The 19,142-nt window shown below is 50.8% G+C and overlaps 1 protein-coding gene across 7 annotated transcripts in view; it reads left to right on the forward strand.

Moving 5' to 3' along the window:
- Window positions 1–19,142, forward strand: part of MTUS1 (microtubule associated scaffold protein 1) — a 192,733-nt gene that overhangs the window by 157,433 nt on the left and 16,158 nt on the right. For 6 of the 7 annotated variants that reach the window (XM_006149686.3, XM_006149687.3, XM_027772350.1 and 3 more), the window contains one exon: window positions 4,284–4,350. In XM_006149686.3, the coding sequence (XP_006149748.1) occupies window positions 4,284–4,350 (67 nt within the window). Of the gene's footprint in view, window positions 1–3,147; window positions 3,353–4,283; window positions 4,351–19,142 lie in introns of those variants that run through there. The other variant, XM_027772351.1, reaches the window with a different exon arrangement.

Genomic DNA, 19,142 nt, shown 5'->3' on the forward strand with positions numbered 1-19,142 from the left:
GTTCCTGGGTTTCTAGATAACCCTTACAGGACTGAGGTCACCCCCAAACCTCTGACTAATCTTTCAAAGCCCCCGAGTCTTTTCTTGCTCGTGGCATCTACCTACATTGGCCATAAAGAGAGGAAATGGTTGAATGACACTAGCAGTGTGCAGGAAGTAAAATTGCCTGAGAGCAAAAACCGTGGACACCCGGGGCCACTGAGCTTGCCCTTCGTGGGGCAAGGACAGACAGAGTGAGCGTGCATCCGAGCCTTTCTGCAAGACCCCGTGCCATTGGTGCTGCTCAGTGGCTAGCAAAATTCAGGCACGCTGACGGGACGACAGCCAGAGACTAAGTGCCTGTCCCAGGCACTCCTAATTAAATGATGGTAAATCCATTTTTTCCCCACGGAGCATGTCATATATTTAAATACACGAGCAGCAAAGCACCATTCTCCCTGTCCACACTGCGTGGCATTCTGCCTGTTGTAATACAGAGCATGAAATAAACCTGTTATCTGTGAAAGAGTTTATCACCTAAGACAGAAACACTGATCTCAGAGCCGCTGTAGAAAAAGAAACAGTCAATCAGCCAGAAAAATACATTCTATTATCTGTAAGTAGACGGTAAGTGAATTTCAGGGGCAGGTTACCGGGGAGTCAGGCAGACACTAATGCGAACTGTGGTCTAGTGTGGTGCGGCCTCTGGGCATCATTCGCGGAAGCAGCACGCTTCAAACCCTCGGTTTTCCCTTTATCCTGTACTGCTTCCTGTCAGGGGAAGTCATCTGCTCCGAGAGACCACCAAAGAAGTGGGCTTGGGTATTTCAGTTCTGCCGAGGTCCCAAGCTCCTTGAAGACAGGGACCACGTCTTAAATTTTCTTTCTGAAAAATACTTTGTTTTAGTCGGTGACCGAGTAATAACTTGCCAACCGATTCAGAAGAATCCGTGTCCTTCCTAGGCCTGCAGGGGAGGAGGATGGTGTGTGTCAAGTGACACTGAGCATCCTCAGAGGCTGTATGTAAGGGGACATGTCAAGACGGCCAGGCGTTCAGAGAGCGTGGCATTGGCCAGATTGCAGAGTGGGAAATGCCCGCCACGTGTCCCGGGACAGCCACAGGAGAGAGGCTGAGAATCCAGACAGGAACGGAAAATTCAGGCCCGCGAAACGGTGCTGATGTCGTTCTAATGTTGTTGATGTTTGATGCACGCTCTGAGAAGCCCTTTTTGAGTAATAAAGTTTATATACACACAGCGTATGAAATCATAGCAGCCCTCGCGAAGACCAAGAGGTGCTTCTGATTGTCCGGGGGTGGCGGGAGAAATTCAGGAGTAGATAGCAAGTCGCACCGATCCAGAACAGGCAGCGGGTTCAGGACACATTACGAAGGAAGGACAGACTGACTTGTACAGTTCATTCAGACAGAGCGTGAAAGACGACCTCAAAGGTTTCCTGTTGCTCTCACTGGGACTGACAGATCGGCAGTCAGCGTGGCTTCTGAGGCACTGAGGGCAGGCAATCCGAGCACAGTGGAGCTGCCGAAATGTCCCCACACATCCTGAAATGCCCCCCCAGCCCCTTTATTGAGCAGAAGTATCGCCATGATAGAATATGATGGTTTTCACAGGATTCTTTACAGTTCTGCCAGCTGTATCTCTTGGCATTCTTCATTTCCTTTAGTTTCCATGTATTTGAAAGATGATTTAACTTATCCGCCACGTCTTCCTTGTGCTGGCAGCTTGGCTGCTATTGGAGAGGCAATGTCAAGCCAGTTCACTGCGTTTGAGAACGGCTTGTGGGTAAGTAGGAAAGCTGTCTTCTGGTTTTGCGTGAACTAGATGACTACAGAAACAATAGAGGCTTAAATTTATGAGATTAAGAAAACTATATGAATATTTCAATTTTATATTCTTCCATTATCCAGACAGATGTTCCTCAAACTTCAGTTACTACAATAGGAAACCAATTACTTGTTCGTTTTTAAAACCTGGACTCACTGATTGGTGATTTCAGAAACTTAGTGCCATGCTTTTAAAAATTGGGTGTTGGGATGGCGTAAGGGTTACGTTGTTAGACTCCCAAGTAGTCAACTGTGGTTCGAGTCCTGGACCAGGTGGCTTAAAAGTCATGCCAGGTGCATGTGTGTGCCTGTCCAAAATCCTGAGAGGAGAATGTAGGAGAGGGGATTGTGGCATGGCCATCCTCCGAGGGGGTGATTTCTCACTTTCTGTCTCTCTGCCTCTCTCTGTCTCTCAGGCAAGTACACATGACCTATGGCAAAAGTCTATCTTTAAAAAAACAAAATGGGTGTTGAGAATACTGTTCAAGCCAGAATGTACTCAGTGAAAACTGTTTCCTAGGCTCCAGTCATTGTTAGCTATCCACAGGTGATACTGGTGTTTAGTCCCCTCCCTCAGTGCAGTGAGAGACTGATACAAGGTAAAAGTTAGGAAATCTTGGGGCCCAGCAGCTGGCATAGTGGTCAGGGTGCTGGACACTCCCACATGGCCAACCATGGTTCAAGTCTTAGACCTGGTGGCTCGCTCGCTCTCTCTCTTTCACTCTGTCTCTCTGTGTGTCTCTCTCTGGTCAAATTAAAAGAAATGAATGAATAAATAAAATTAAATAAATAATTCTTAAAGAAAAAAGATTTAAACAAAAAAGTTAGGAAATCTTTAAGATATCCAGCTCTCAAACCAGCACTTCAGTCTTCTTAAAAAAACAAATAAACAAACAACACCAGTAGACCATGCTCTAAGCATTCAAGAAAGAGACACCACTTAAAATCCTAAGTCACAAAGCACCCCTTTTGGCTGCCCTTCACCCCATCACTTCATTTAGTATATGGGTTTAGTAGAGCAAGTTCCCATTTCTCTTAGCACGTGTGATAATCTGATGGCCTCAATTAGCGAGGGGAGAAAAAAAGGCCCACAAATCTAAAAATAACTCCGTCATCCCCGCGGAGAGGGTCAGCCCTTCCCACCGGCCCAGCCGATACTTAAGTAAGTGGCCATCGATCAGTCTAATGCCTGCCTCTCGTCTGTCATAAATGAAGAGCTGTGGCTTTAAGTAATCACAGGCTGCTTGTGCCAAAGGCAGAAGCTGCAGTATCAGCTTCTGTGGGAGAGGCGGGAGAGGCGAGTCCGAGTCCCAGGCACAGGGAACCTGCAGGACGGGAAGCGCGGCCCGGCCAATGGGCGCCTCCTGCTAGAGCTTCCAGTGCAGACGCCTGACGCTGCTGGGTGGCAGGGCCACCTGTGCGCTGCACGCTGCTCCCACAGAGCAGGGCAGGGGGAGTCGGAGACGGACGCTGGAAATGGGCTGCTCCGGCAGCAGAGTGTGCCTCTACCCACCCTGTGCTGCGACCAGGGTAATTGTTTGTTTATAGTGCTTTGCTGGAAGAATGTCAGCGACTCCACCGGGCTTGTCTGGAACTAGGGGAAATGCTTCGCATGACAAGCAACTCCTGCCTGCAAAGGCTGGGCTCCCGGGCTCTGCAATGCCGTGCTCAGGATGTGGTGGGTGATCCTTGAGAGGGCATTTCCAGAGAGCCTGGAAATCCTGCGTGTTCATATCTCACGCCTGGTGCTCGGGGATCTGCCTTTTGGGGAACCGTCTCTGCGTACAATATTGGGGTGTGTGTGATGGCCGTGTTGCTGGTGACTTGAAAATCGTTTGTTATCACAAGGTCAAGAACTGCTTTTACATACGGGAACAGCTGCCCGGTTTCAACCCTCGGTTTGTTTCTCTAACGTCTACTTAACATTCCCGCTGATCCAAAAGATACTAATCCTTAGAACATAATGTGTAGCTGAATAAAATTCATTGACTCTGGTCTTTAAAGGATTATCTTTTGGGGTAACTTTGTAACAAACTTTTTGCCCTCCTTTTTGAAGTACTTGATTAGCCCTGTAACCAAACATTTTATTTGCAGATATCGGACAAAGTGCATGTAAGTGCCTGTTTAGAACATTAAATATTTATCTTAAACTGATTAGGCCTTTATTGTCCCTGGAGGAGGAGAGCTTCCCTGGTAGTACAGGATCCGCAGAGAAGCACTGGCTTCAAGGGCACATGTTTAAATGGACCACCCGGTGCCACCAGTGGAAATCGCATGAGGATCTGAGAGAGAGAGTTTCGAAACAGGATTTTCCTTAACAGCTGAGGGACATCTGTATTGTTTAACCACACAAACTGTTAGCCTCAATTCTGGGTCTCGCTTTCCTGGTGATAACAAGTGTGAACTTCCCTGAAAGGGACCCTCTCGCAAACATTAGTAACCTGATGTGTGTTTTCCGCAGCGGGAGGAAGCTCTGAAACAACACAAAACCCTATCTCAAGAACTCGTCAACCTCCGGGGAGAACTAGGTAAGAGCCTTTTGTTGTCCTTGTTCAGATTTACAGGACGAGGGGAAACGGGGCAAGTTGGGTTTTCCTGTCTGCTCTGTGTCTGGGGCTGCGCGCCGGCAGCTGTCGGCTGCCCACTCCGGGATCTGTGCAAACACTTAACTATCGACATTTCTTTTCCGTCTTGGCAGCCTGACCTCGAGTTCACAGAATTCCCGACACTGATCTGACTAAGCCTAGCAGAGCTTCTGATGACCAAAACATTTCTCTTGCAGAAGGAAGGAACAGAATAATATTTGTAATTGCACGAATTCCTGTTAAATAATTATTTTTTTCTTGAACTACTTTTCATGTTAAAGAGCAGTGAGCAAATCCGCTCTCTGATGGAAGTAATTGCTTTGCTCGCTGCAGGGGTGCTTAGAGAGTGATGAGCAAAAAGGTAAGAGGATGTTGGGGCCACAGATGGCATAATGGTTGCACCCCTGGGCTCCCACGCCCGGACCTGGCAGCTTAAAATCTACCCCAGGCGCATGTGCGTGCATGCTCAAGATCCTGAGGAGAATGGAGGGGGAGGGATCGTGGCATGGCCATCTCCCCTTGGGGGTGATTTCTCTCTTCTGTTCCTCTGGTGAGCACACACACCCTATAGCAAAATATCTTTCTTTAAAAAAAAAAAATGTGTGTTGCTTGTTAGGGCAGTGGGCCGCAAACCTGTGTTCCGTGTTGACCTCGCAGTCGGGGTGGGCAGCTGCCCAGTGACCTCCCCTCTCCCAGGGCGTTGTGCTCGGTGGCCCTCCCAGTCAGCACTGCTGTTCCAGGCCTCACTCTGTGTGGTTCTGTCTCTCCTGTGGACCTCAGGGTTCTTGGGGCAGACGCATCTGCCTTTTCTCCCCCCACTGCCACATCGGCGTGCACTGTCTGCCTTAAGGCTCTGCTTCCTGCTTTAGCTTCCGCCAGATCTGGGCTGGTCGTCAGAAGGCCGCTCCGTGCAGTTCTCTGCAGATCTGTGCGGGTGCCGAGTCTCCACTTACAGCCAGTGTACTTACGGGTATAATCGACTCGAAGGTAGCAGCCAGCCCAGCGGACTCCAGTTCTGGGAGAAGTGTGGTTTTTTTGGAGAGGTTTTGGCTATAAGGGCGCATGTGGTGGCCAGAAAGACAGAGACAGACAGAAAGCGAGAAATCACCCCCTAGGGGGGATGGCCACGCCGCAATCCCTTCTCCTCCATTCTCCTCTTGGGATCTTGGGCACGCACGCACACGTGCCTGGCGTGCATTTAAGCCACCAGGTCCAGGATTTGAACCACGGTCGACTACATGGGAGTTCAGCGACATAGCTTTACGTGAACTGCTGGTCCCATCTGGGAGAATTTTTGACAAGATCAGAATTTAAACTTTGCCAACCTAATGTGCCAGACTTGAATGTCCTTTTAGAACAGATACACATATACATTTATATGTACGTAGCTTTTAATCGACACGGGCTTGTACATACTGTGGTACGGTGTGGTTTTGATACATGGATACAGTGTGTCATGACCGAATCAGGTAACTGCATATTAATTATCGCAGACACTGACCGTTACTTGGCGCTGAGCACATTTCAAATCCCCTCCTCTCGCCGTTTTGAAATACGTAGTTGTCGCTAGCCGGAGGCACCTGCTGTACGGCACCTGAGCTTCCTCGTCTTCCTGACTGAAATACCGTCGCCTCCCTCCATGGCCGGGCTCCCTGAGCCACCGTCCTGTTCTCCGCATCTATGAGGTCAACTTTCTGAGCTTCCGCATTTGAGTGAGAACCTGGTATTTCTCTTTCTAGGCCCAGCTTACGTCACATAACCTAAGTCTACCAGGCTTGTTCATGTGGCCTTGAATGACACAGAATTTCTTACTCTGTCCCTCCTCTATCACGGCAAAGGTCAAAGGGCAGGAAATGTGAGGTCAAGACTTCTGCATTCCTCTCCTCCTCACCCACTCTGGGAGGTGAGGCCCAACTCCTGGCTAAGCCCTCTGGGCCCTTAGCACCCGCCAGGCCACCGGTCCTGACTACTTTAGGCTATGGAGTGAAGGACTGTTTATGGAACGGTGATTTAAGACAGACGGAACTTCACTGCCCCCCATCCCACACTTAGGAGTTCTAGTGAAACAGTTCGAGGCTCGCACAGCCTCGGAGACTGGGCGGACTTCTGCCGTGTCCCTAACTTGCCTGCCGGATGACAGCTTAATTTGCTTTTGTCTGTGCCTTAAACAGTGCAGTGGATACGGAGCTAGGAGGTCCGGAAGGAGGCTTCTGTGTGTCGCAGGGTTCGCTGTCACCCCCTGGAGGTGCCCATTCGCCTCCCAAGCGGTTTGAGTTTCAAGGACGAGAACACGGTGCTCATTCACTCCACTGGAATGGAGAGCCTCTGCCTTTCAGTGGGAAGCACAATTGCGGTCTTACTTGGGGCCCAGGAACTCAGCACCTCCAAGTAGTCACAGAGCCTGGCCGGAAGCCATCACAGCCCTGCCCACGCTCGCCCTCCGGTCTGTGATAAGGAGCGAGTGCCCGGCATGCTTCTCCTGCCGCTATCAGCGTCGGGTGCCAGGGCTGGCCTTCTGTTTCGCTCACACACTCGGGACAGGATGCCTGGGGAATGCGTCACTGCTGTCTGTGAGGCAGGCAGAGCTGCTCAGGGGTGGCAGACGGCACCCTGGGGAGGGTCTGCTCTGCAGGGGGGAGCACGCCCTCAGAGCCGCCAACCGGGCTGAGTGTGAGCACAAGCTGGGGTGAGAAGAGGGATTCACATGGCAGACGTAACTCCATTTTCAAATCTGAGGCGGTAGAGCGAGGTGGGTTAGGACTGCGTGGACACGGTATCTGGGTTTCAATCCTTGGTAGCTGGGTGACCCAAGCACATCACTGTGCCCCTGCTGCCCCGCCTTCTTCCTCTAGAATGGCCATCATAAGCATGTGCCCCACGTGTGGCTGCGAGGCTTCCACGAGGCGACACATCGCGAAGTGTCATCCCTGAAAGTTACCAGCCGTTGGGTGGTCGTTGATGACGCGTGCGGTTTCAGCCGTGCAGTAACTCACCACATCTGCCACTTGGTGAGGCAGAAGCCGTACCAGAGAAAGGACTCAAGGAGACTGGTGTTATAGAAGACCCTCAGGCAGGCTCTCCAGACTCAGGTGGGCGTGCGAGCTGACCAGCCCTCGCCGTCGGGGAGTTCGGGCGGAGGTAACCATGCAGGTTTGGGTCTGCCCGTGCCTAGGAGGGTGTGACCTCACGTCTTGGTGTCCAAGTCCTTCACCGGGATGCGAAGTCGATGTATTTGGCTAGTTCCCGCGGGGCTGGAACCACCTTGTAATATAGTGAGGCATGGTGCCTTGCCCGTCACAGGAAATGTGGAGAGAGCACTGCCACCAACACCAGCTCACAGGTCCACCTTTTCCTCCCAAATAATGAGGGGAAAGGAGTCTTGGTCTCATTCCCACTGGGTAATGTTTTTAAAAAGTTTTTGCCATAGGGTGCATGCACTTGCCAGAGAGAGAGAGAGAGAGACAGTGAGAGGGAAAGTGAGAAGTCACGCCCGGGGGGGGGATGGCCCTGCTGCAACGCCTTCTCCTCCGTTCTCCTCCTGGGATTTTGGGCATCTGTGCATATGTGCCCAGCATGAATTTCAAGCCATCAGATCTGGGATTCAAACCGTGGTCCGCCATGTGGGAGTCCAGCACCTTAACCACCATGCCACCTGTTGGCCCCTGGGTAATTTTTCTTTACCTTCTCTGAAAATTGAGACAAGTTTCTCAGTTTACTAAGAACTGCTAAGAATAAAGGACAACTCACAAAGCCAAGAACTGGGAAACCCAGTGAGACTTTGACTCCAGCGCCTCCAGGCTTCCCCTCATTGAACGACAGTCCTGTTGCTGCTCCATCCCCACCCAGATGCGTGTCCATGGCTGCCGAGGGGGGGCAGCTGACCCCAGGCAGTCCGAGTGTTCCCCTCGTCTGAGCCACACCCCTTTCATGGAGGGGCTCACCAAGTGCTTCTGCAGAAACTTTTCAAAAATAAAGCCCTCCATCTCTTAGAACAACACCGTGAGGCTCCTTTCCCCCGTGATCTGCTGTCTAACATTGGTGTATTTGCTGTATCCTGTGTCTTCCTCGTATCTTTAGGTAGTCAAGCCCTTAAATGCAGAAATTTTCGTCCCGTTTCCTATAGGGAAAATAGAATATGCATTCCATTTTTATGGGCAATTGATACATATTTATAGACATTTGCAGTTTTAAATTTTTTATTTTAAAACAATGTATAAAATTACTTTTTAGGGGACCAGCAGGTGGCATGGTGGTTAAGGCGCTGGGCACTCCCACATGGCTGACCTCAGTTCGAGTCCTGGACCTTGCTTTCTCATTCTCTCTCTCTCTGTGTGTGTGTGTGTGTGTGTGTGTGTGTGTGTGTGTGCGTGTGTGCGTGTGTGTCTGGTCAAAATAAATGAATGAATAAATTTTAAAAATTATCTTTTAAATTGTCAGGATGTGTATTCTCACCAGTGAGAGAGACAGAGAGAGGGAGAAGGCATCCCTTGTAGGGCATTGTCATGCTCAGCCCCCTGTCTTCTCTCTCCCCATCCCATTGGGATCTTGAGCGCACACTTCCATGGGTGGAGTCTCCCAAGCCACAGGTGCCGATATTCAAACCGTGGTTGGCTATGTGGGATCTGGCTCCTTTAACTTTTTGAAGACCCCCTCCTATGAGCATATACAATTTTATACTCTATCCCCCCCCCCAAACCTGCCATAGGGTGGGCACTCTCACTGGACAGAGAAAGAAAGAGAAAGCATCCCCCAGGGGGTTACCATGTCACAATCCTCTCTCTTTTGGGGACTTTGGGCATATATACACATGTATCTGGTATTTTTGTCAAGCCACCAGGCCCAGGTCTTGAACTGTGCTGTCAGCCATGTAGGATCCAGCCAACTTAACCACCATGCCACCTGACTGGCCCTGTCACTATAATTTCTTTTTTATGAAAATATCATTTATATGCAATGGAAGGCTTATCTTCCCATCAGTTTTTTGTTTTGTTTTGTTTTGTTTTTGCTATAGGGCATGTGCACTCACCAGACAGACAGACAGAGACAAAGAGACAGAAAGTGAGAAATTGCCCACCGGGGGGGGGATGGCTGGCATGAGTTTTAAGCCACAGGGTCCAGGACTCGAACCGCGGTCGACTACATGGGAGTCCAGCGACATAGCCATTATGCTAACTGCTGGTCCCATCTCATCAGTTTTGATAGACATGTACACTCATAACCTACACCCGCATCAGTCAAAGGCCATTTATGTCATCGTAGACAATTCCCTCATGCCATTTTCATGGATCCCCATCTCTAGAAGCAAGTACTGATTGTAGTATGGCCATCCCCCTGGGGGTGCTCTCTCATGTTCTCATTCCCACCCCCTCCCTCCTGCACACACTGAGCACATGACTCCATAGTGAACATTTCTAAAACAGTATTGTTAAATTAAGATGTCCTATCACCTACCGGGGAGAAGTCACTTGCCACAAACAGCGCGCTGTCGAAGCAGTGTACCGACTGCCCGGTCAGCACATAGCAGTGTCTGGGCTGGGACTGCCTCACACCTGTGGGGTGTGCTAGTTCTTACACGCTTACTTTGGTCTACAGTTCTGGGGTAACAAAGCCTTAGACTTTTTACAGCTAAGTCACTAAGGAGTTGCAAAGTTCCAGAAATGATTTTTTGAAGGAGGTCTTAAGGAAAACTCAAACCAACTAACTGTACATCGAAACAGAGCTCTTTATTTTGAACTCTTTATTTTGCCCGGTGGCGTGGTAGTTGAGGGCGCTGGACTCCCACATGGCCAATCGCGGTTTGAGTCCCGGACCTGGTGACTTGCTTTCTCACTTTCTCTCTCTGGTCAAGGTAAAGTAAATAAATAAATAAAGTTAAAAAAAAAAAAGAAAAAGTTGATACCCACCTCAAATCCAAATTCGAAATATGGATTTTAGCTGGCTATATTTATAAGGCCATGTTCTTTGTCCTGCAGAGATGCAAAATACTACCGGTGGTATTAGTTTTTTGAAAACCTATTGCATATTTTTCCTTGTCCTGACTCCAGACCCTCAACGTTTTTTTTTTTTTTTCTTTTCCCGGTTTGCTGTAGGGTGCGTGTGGCTTCCAGAGAGAGAGAGAGGTGGTGAGAGAGAAAGGAAAAGTGAGAACTCTCCTCTTCCCAGGGCTATAGCCATGCCATAATCCCTTCTCCTCCACTGTCCTCTTGGGATTCGGGGCATGCCTGGCACGTTTTTGAAGCCACCTGGTCTGAGATTCAAACTGTACAGTGGGCCATATGAAACCTACCACTGTAACCTGCACATCACCTGCTGCCCTGTCAGATTTTTATTTTTCCTAACTTAATGTCATTTGCCTTGAGCAGTTTTTTTTTAAAGGATTATTTACTTAACTTTATTTATTTATCATTCTTTGATTTAACCAGAGAGCGAGAGAAAGAAAGAGAGAATGAGAAAGCAAGTCACCAGGTTCAGGACTCGAACCATGATGGTTGGCCATGTGGGAGTCCAGCACCTTAACCACCATGCCACCTGTCAGCGCCTGCCTTGAGAAGTTCTTTGCAAACTTCATCATGTAATAAAATATCCCAGGTTCAAATATGGATTCCCAGATTTCACACCCATTGGTTCTGACTCAGTTGCCTTGGAATGGAATCTAAAAATCTCTGCTTTTGCTGGTCATCCAGGTGATTCTGTTGCAGGGGCTCCTGGAACGGCCCTTGCCATGGCACCAGCTGTAGGGAGTGATAGTTCTGTTACGTAAAAACTGTGTAAGATCAAGTAAGCTCAGTGGCTCCAACTGGAGTAAGTCTGTTCTTGTAGGCTTCCAAATTTTATGCATGCCAACAGCTTTTACCAACCCTTTCTTCTTTTTTAATAATTATTTTTTAAATTGTTATTTATTCATTCATTTATTTTAATTTGACCAGACACACACACACACACACACACACACAGAGAGAGAGAGAGAGAGAGAGAAATTGAGTTACCAGGTCCGGGACTTGAACCATGGTCGGCCATGTGGGAGAATCCAGCACCTTAACCACTATGCCGCCTGCTGGTCCCTCCCAACTCTTTTGACCTGTGCCCTAGAAATGCTTCATCTTTGGGCAGAGAGGCAGAGTAGTACCTGGTTCAAAGTCACCTTCCCTAACATCCTCTTTATTCTCTTGACTGAACTGTTTGGCCTTTGATGTCTACCTCACTTTCTCAGCACTGAATTTTAGACCGTGTGGTCAGTTACTAAGTCATGCTTTCCTCTCCAACCCACTTTTATTCTTCAATGTTTGTCCATGGGAGTTGGCCGCTGTGGTAAGGAGAGCACCCGTTCTGCAGTGTTGTTGGCCGGCCGAATAAGCTGGTCGCAGCACAGCCTTGGCGGCTGTTCCCTCGGCCGTGGGGCGAAGCGCCCCGGGGAGCCCCAGCTGGCACCCATGCAGGAAGGCAAAGATGGGCAACTGGGCCAGGGTATCGGCCCGCCTGCCTGCAGGACAGTCAGGGCTAGTCAGTGCAGCTGGAGAGAGAGCAGCCTGCTGCCCTACCTTGCTGTCTTTTTCTGCATTCCTCGAGAATGAAGCCCTGATACCCCAGGGAAGCCTTCGTATGCACAGTCTTCAAAAGAGTTCCTGGAAAAACATATATTCGGGGGTGGGGGAGTTATACATGGATTTCAAAAACTTTGCACCAGTGTGAACTCATATTTTAGTTCCACTTTTCTGTGAACTTTTGGAGTCCCTTGCTATGAGTTAACTTTGCTCTAAAGCATCTCGATTTGGGAAACAGCCGGCCAGATCCTGTCTCGGAGTCTGGGCAGAGACATTCCAGGCTGGCGTTCTGGGTCCGGCACTGCCATTCCAGTTCCTGCTTTAGTCGAACAAGATTGACGACGCTACCTGTTGGATTAACTCAGAGCGTATTCTATCACATAGAATTGCACACGTGAGCACACTTTATAGAGTTGAGCTGGCTTTTAGAGGCGACGTATCATTTGTGGAAGGAACTAGTAGCATGGCCCTTTTTGTAAAAGTAACTTCCTCCTAAGTTACGGTGAGTGGGAGAATTTAAAGTGGGTCCATGTCGAGTCCTGGATCTGAGGCCAACAGCAATCAGCAAGCTATTCGTAGCTCATTTGGAAATTTGGAAAAAGATTCTTATTTACGACTTGCTTGCCAAATTTCCTGGTCGTGTGAAAAGTGCTTTGGGGGAAGCAAAACCTGGCGTAGGGGTGGCCCCACAGCCTCTGACGACGTGCCCTGCAGTGTCCTTGTCACTGTGTGTCCCTTCATTCTCGCCGTGCTGCGGTCAGAGCGGTGGTATTTATCCCGCCACTGCAGGGCACTGTGAAGCAGAGGTGAGGCCCGGGAAGCGGAGGTGCCTGTGCGCTGGGCGTGCTGGGTCCCCCTTCATCTTGTAGGCCACTGCCATTCTACACAGTGTCAGTTGGCTCTTTAGAAATGGCTGCTGAATTCTGTGATATTACCACCTCTGTTTTGTTTTTGTTTTTGTTTTTTTAAGCTTATTTATTCATTTCCTCCCTGAGAGAGAGGGAGGCAGAGGGAGGGCGACGGGCAGGCCCATCAGGGTCTTTGTGCGTGTCCACTTCCAGCCTTAGCTAGCCTGGCCCGTGGTCTGTGGGCACACCCAGCACGTACAAGGAGGTCAGAGTGCCAGCCTGGGGGCTTCCCTATGGTCCGACGTCACCAACACGGCCCTGCACTGCTCTAGGTCTGGCCCTGCTGCCTCCGGTTGTTCTTTCTTAGAGATTTTTGTTATCAGGCATGTGCACTTCCCCGAGAGAGAGACAGAAAATGAGAAGTCACCCCCCAGGGGGATGGCCACACCGCAATCCCTTCTCCTCCGTTCTCCTCTCAGGAATTTGGGCACACACACACACGTCTGGCATGAGTTTTAAGCTGCTGGGTCTGGGACTCAAACCAGTTGACTATGTGGGAGTCCACTGACACAGCCGTTCCGCTATCTGCTGGACCCTACCTCCGGTTTTAGAGCAGAGTAGACCCTGCTTTAAGAGAGGCAGCAGCCTGGACGCGAGCCAGGAAGCGTGCTGCAATCGGATCTCTGTGTAGGAGGCACTAGCATGAGGTAAAGCAGCCCCGTCCGTGTTGCAGGGGAAGCATGGAAGGCAGACCATTGGGTGACCTCAGGTGCTGTACTGGGGGTCAAGGGTGGAATGGGGGTCACACAGTAGAGCCACATGGAGAGTCCTGGGTTCGTGTTCCGGGTCTTCCTGCATGCTGGGCACACATGCACCTCGACCCGGGCTGACTGAGACTGGCGGTGGGCTGCAGCCTGGAGACCCTGTGAGTGGTGACCACTTTCCTCTCTCTCGTCTCTGTCTCATGGAAGAAATGAATGGGTAAACTTTTTAAAAGTATATCGACCGTGGGAACCAGCAGTTAGCGTAATGGCTGTGTCGCTGGACTCCCACGTAGTCGACCGCAGTTCATGTCCTGGACCCGGTGGTTTAAAACTCACGCCGGACACGTGTGCGTGCGTGCCCAAGATCCCGAGAGGAGAATGGAGAAGGGATTGTGGTGTGGCCATCCCCTCTGGGGGATGATTTCTCGCTTTCTGTCTCTCTGTCTCTCTCTGTCTGTCTGGCAAGCGCACGCGCCCTATAGCAAAAACCTCTCAAAAAAAAAAAAGTATGTTGACCGTGTGCTATTGAAGAGAGGTGTGAAGGTTCCTAGAACCCAGAGCAGGTGCTGGCTTCCGAGGTGGCCAGAGACACATTGGAAGAGGGACCCAAAGCAGGCAGGCAGAGCTGGACGCACGCATCTTCTTTTCTCAGAGGTGGGGCAGACAGGGAGGCCCCTGGGGGAGAAGGCTTGTCACCCACAGCGGGCCTGCTTCCAGCGAAGATGGGTGTGTGCGGTTGGGGGCGAGGCCGTCTGATTTTCTTGCCGCTTCTGTCGGTCTCTTCCGTGGCACACATGAATACTTGCTTGACCTTTCACTTGACCCTATTTCCCCAGTATTTTTTTTTTCTCTTTAAAATTGCTTTCTCTTTAAAGTTTACTTATTTCTTGAAAGAGACCAGCACACTCACTAACATGATGCTTCAATTGCTCCAGCCCCAGTCAGTCCTGGATTGTGGGCACGTGCGTGCCCAGCACACTCAGGGAGGTCTTAGGGTGTGAACCCAGAACCTTGCCACATGGGTCAGCCTGGCAGAACAGCAGGTTTCATCACAGCCTCCCTTTTCATTTTCTTTTTTTTTTTTGGAGAGTTTTTTGCTATAGGGCGCGTATGCTTGCCAGAAAGACAGAGACAGAGAGCGAGAAATCACCCCCCAGGGGGGATGGCCACGCCACAATCCCTTCTCCTCCATTCTCCTCTTGGGATCTTGGGCACGCACACACACGTGCCCGGCGTGAGCTCAAGCCACCGGGTCCAGGACTTGAACCGCAGTCGACTACATGGGAGTCCAGTGACATAGCCATTATGCCAACTGGTGGTCCTACCTCCCTTTTCTTTTTACTATTGATATTTCAGGTCTGGTGTAGACATGGTAAAAGCCGTGTCCTATCAGGAGCGGTGGTGGAGGGTAGTGGTCAGAGGTAGAGACGCACTTGCAGGGCGAGAGCCGTGTCCATGCGCATGCCGGTGAGTGCGGGCGGGCCGTGCTGCCCTCAGCTCCTATGCTCTGTGGTGCGCCCTGAGCCTCCCTGAGAAGTCTTCAAGCACATTCAACAGGTGGGCTCCGGGAAGGCTGCAGTAACAGTCAGGTTTATCGCACTCTTCCCCTGCCCAGGACCCGGGCCCGAGACATCACGTGTTTTCTTAATCCTGCAGAGAGGACGCTGAGATGACCTCCATTGAAAGTGAGGCAGTGGGTAAATCTGCTCCGTCATCTGATGACATCGTGTGGCAGAACCACGGTGTGTGTGGGAATCGACCCCGGGTACCCGGCTGTGCAGGGGTCGTTTGCGCCCTGCAGTCCTAACGCATTTGTGGCTGTCCCCTGCTGAGGGGTGCCACTCGGCTGTTGCTAGCAGGCACTGTGTCACTGCAGGAGGATGTTAAGGGCTTAGGGCTGCGGCCCCAAGTACGATCAGGAAAGGAAACGAGTCTGAAATGGGAAGAGTCCAAGTCCGACCTCCCCCTTGGACACCCGTGAGCTCTGATTCAGTAATGGCTCCACTTCCTCCCCGGGGAGCTCGGGAGGCTCCGGGGAATTCAGCTCTATCGAATATTCCCCAGAGGTTCTCTTCGGGCACTGGACTCTTTCCATGCGACGTCATCCACATCATTATTTGAAGGGCAGGGCTTGAAGCCCCTTCTCATGAACCGTTTTTCACGTACTCCGATAGTCACCGTTCACGCTGCCAGGGCTCCGTTTTCTTGTCCCGCCTTCGGCTCCGAATGCTCCCCACGGCTGGGTCACCTCAGAGTGAACACTCTGACTTCTGATGCCTAATACGGCCCTGAAAGTGAGGGATGATTTTATACTGAGGCCTTTTCTCTCTTCAATTCTGAAAACTACGTTTCTGGTCTTGAGGTAGGTTGCCAGCCTAGCTCTCGCCACTTGCAGCTGTTGTACAAAAGTTCTCACCTACGAGACCTGTCACCTGGTGCCTTTGGTCACAGACACCTTTCAGCGATCGGGTAAAGGAGCGATGAACACGAGGCCAGGGGACCCCGTGGCCTTTGTCGTGTGGGTTCTGTGTTTGCGTAAGAACTTCTTTCTTCTTTAACAGTTGCACTTCTCACTGTGGGAACATCCGTGTTCACTTCCCATTCTGAACGATGTTCTGTTTGTTCCTGACTTAGTTCGATTCCTGACTAATTGAAAGAGGGTGGGATTCTGGGAGAGTCAGGAAGACGAGATGGAGGCTGGGAACGAGAGCTGGCTCGGGGGGCGTTGCACATCTGCCTGGGCTGTGGCGAGTGTGAGGGACGTTCATGACCTGGACCTGGGAGTGAGGCGCCCCTCCTAGTGTGTCCCACACAGACAGGGAGCACATCGGACAGCCGTAGTGCAGCACGCCCACGTGCATCCTTTTAAAAATACTGCATGAGTTTCTCTGCCAGGTTTGTGTTTCCCTAGGAGCTGGGGCCAGTAAGGACAAACTAGAGGCATCTGTGAGCGGTCATAGGCGTCCAGCTGTCCCCGCTGCAAGCGCTCAGGCCTGCAAACAGAGCAGAGGTCTGTGCACAGCTGGGGGTTGATGTCACCCTTGGGCGGCCTGCCACTGTGGCCACTGCAGCCAGAGCAGTGAGCCCTCCCCCTCTGACCCGCTTTCCCCTCTGTCCTCTGCTGTTCCCTCGCCGTCTCTCCCTCACTCAGCTCACTCCAGCGGCCAGCAAGCCGAACATCTGGGCAGCTGCTGCTGCGACCGCCTTTTAAAACTGAGGACATGGCTGCACCCACCACCGTGAACGGTTTCCATGTACCCTGTCTGATTTTAAAGTCTGATGCTCCACCGTTACACATTCGGAGTGACAGTGGTAAGCAGGTGCCTTCGCATCTGGCCTGCCTAGCACACTGCTGCCTTCCATTAGAAGCCCTCCTAGCCCTAAGTTTCTTCTAGTCTAACCCTGAGTTGTCGGCTTCACTTCGATGTTCTACCTCTGATAAGAGCTGTCCAAGGGGCTCAAAGTGTATTACATATAAAATACTTTTTAAAGGTTTTGCCTTAGGATATGTGCGCCCACCAGAGAGACAGACAGTGAAAGGGGAAGTGAGAAATCACCCCCTTGGGGGATGGCCATGCCTCAGTCACTTGTCCATTCTCCTCCTGAGATCTTAGGCACACACGCACACATGCCCAGCATGATTTTCAAGCCACCTGGTCCGGGACTCAAACTGCAGTGGACTACGTGGGAGTCTAGAAATGTAACTGCCATGCCATCTGCTGCCCCGTCCTTTTCTTTATTATAACGTGGTCGTTTTAGCTGAAGAGCATGTGCACTTGACAGAGAGAGACAGAACGTGAGAACACCCCCCATGCGTGCGGCATGGTCACGCCTCGATCCCTTCTCCTCCAGCTCTCCGTCTTTCGGCGTTTGGGCACTGTGTGTACGTACCTGGCATGTTTCTCCAGCTCGTGGGTCTAGGATTCAAACCATGCAGTTGGCTGTGCGGATACTCAGCCTGCCTCAACCACCAGGCCACAGAACCGGACCCTCTGGCAATTTTTAAAAATTATTTATTTTGTTTTTTTTTTATCCATGTATTTTGATTTGAACAGAGACAGAGAGAGGGAGGGAGGAAAAGTGAGAAAGCAAGCCACCAGGTCTAGGGCTTGAACCATGGTCTGCCATATGAGAGTGTCTAGCACAGCCGTAGTGCAGCACGCCCACGTGCATCCTTTTAAAAATACTGCATGAGTTTCTCTGCCAGGTTTGTGTTTCCCTAGGAGCTGGGGCCAGTAAGGACAAACTAGAGGCATCTGTGAGCGGTCATAGGCGTCCAGCTGTCCCCGCTGCAAGCGCTCAGGCCTGCAAACAGAGCAGAGGTCTGTGCACAGCTGGGGGTTGATGTCACCCTTGGGCGGCCTGCCACTGTGGCCACTGCAGCCAGAGCAGTGAGCCCTCCCCCTCTGACCCGCTTTCCCCTCTGTCCTCTGCTGTTCCCTCGCCGTCTCTCCCTCACTCAGCTCACTCCAGCGGCCAGCAAGCCGAACATCTGGGCAGCTGCTGCTGCGACCGCCTTTTAAAACTGAGGACATGGCTGCACCCACCACCGTGAACGGTTTCCATGTACCCTGTCTGATTTTAAAGTCTGATGCTCCACCGTTACACATTCGGAGTGACAGTGGTAAGCAGGTGCCTTCGCATCTGGCCTGCCTAGCACACTGCTGCCTTCCATTAGAAGCCCTCCTAGCCCTAAGTTTCTTCTAGTCTAACCCTGAGTTGTCGGCTTCACTTCGATGTTCTACCTCTGATAAGAGCTGTCCAAGGGGCTCAAAGTGTATTACATATAAAATACTTTTTAAAGGTTTTGCCTTAGGATATGTGCGCCCACCAGAGAGACAGACAGTGAAAGGGGAAGTGAGAAATCACCCCCTTGGGGGATGGCCATGCCTCAGTCACTTGTCCATTCTCCTCCTGAGATCTTAGGCACACACGCACACATGCCCAGCATGATTTTCAAGCCACCTGGTCCGGGACTCAAACTGCAGTGGACTACGTGGGAGTCTAGAAATGTAACTGCCATGCCATCTGCTGCCCCGTCCTTTTCTTTATTATAACGTGGTCGTTTTAGCTGAAGAGCATGTGCACTTGACAGAGAGAGACAGAACGTGAGAACACCCCCCATGCGTGCGGCATGGTCACGCCTCGATCCCTTCTCCTCCAGCTCTCCGTCTTTCGGCGTTTGGGCACTGTGTGTACGTACCTGGCATGTTTCTCCAGCTCGTGGGTCTAGGATTCAAACCATGCAGTTGGCTGTGCGGATACTCAGCCTGCCTCAACCACCAGGCCACAGAACCGGACCCTCTGGCAATTTTTAAAAATTATTTATTTTGTTTTTTTTTTATCCATGTATTTTGATTTGAACAGAGACAGAGAGAGGGAGGGAGGAAAAGTGAGAAAGCAAGCCACCAGGTCTAGGGCTTGAACCATGGTCTGCCATATGAGAGTGTCTAGCACCTTAACCACCATGCCACCTGGTGGTCCCCTCTGGCAATTTTTCAAAGGAAAGATTTTTAAAAAGAAGAGGGCCAGCAGGTGGCACGGTGGTTGACACATTGGACTTGCACGTGGCCAAGCACGGT

This window comes from Tupaia chinensis, unplaced genomic scaffold (assembly GCF_000334495.1).
Source record: "Tupaia chinensis unplaced genomic scaffold, TupChi_1.0 Scaffold000271_1, whole genome shotgun sequence".
NCBI lineage: Eukaryota > Metazoa > Chordata > Mammalia > Scandentia > Tupaiidae > Tupaia > Tupaia belangeri.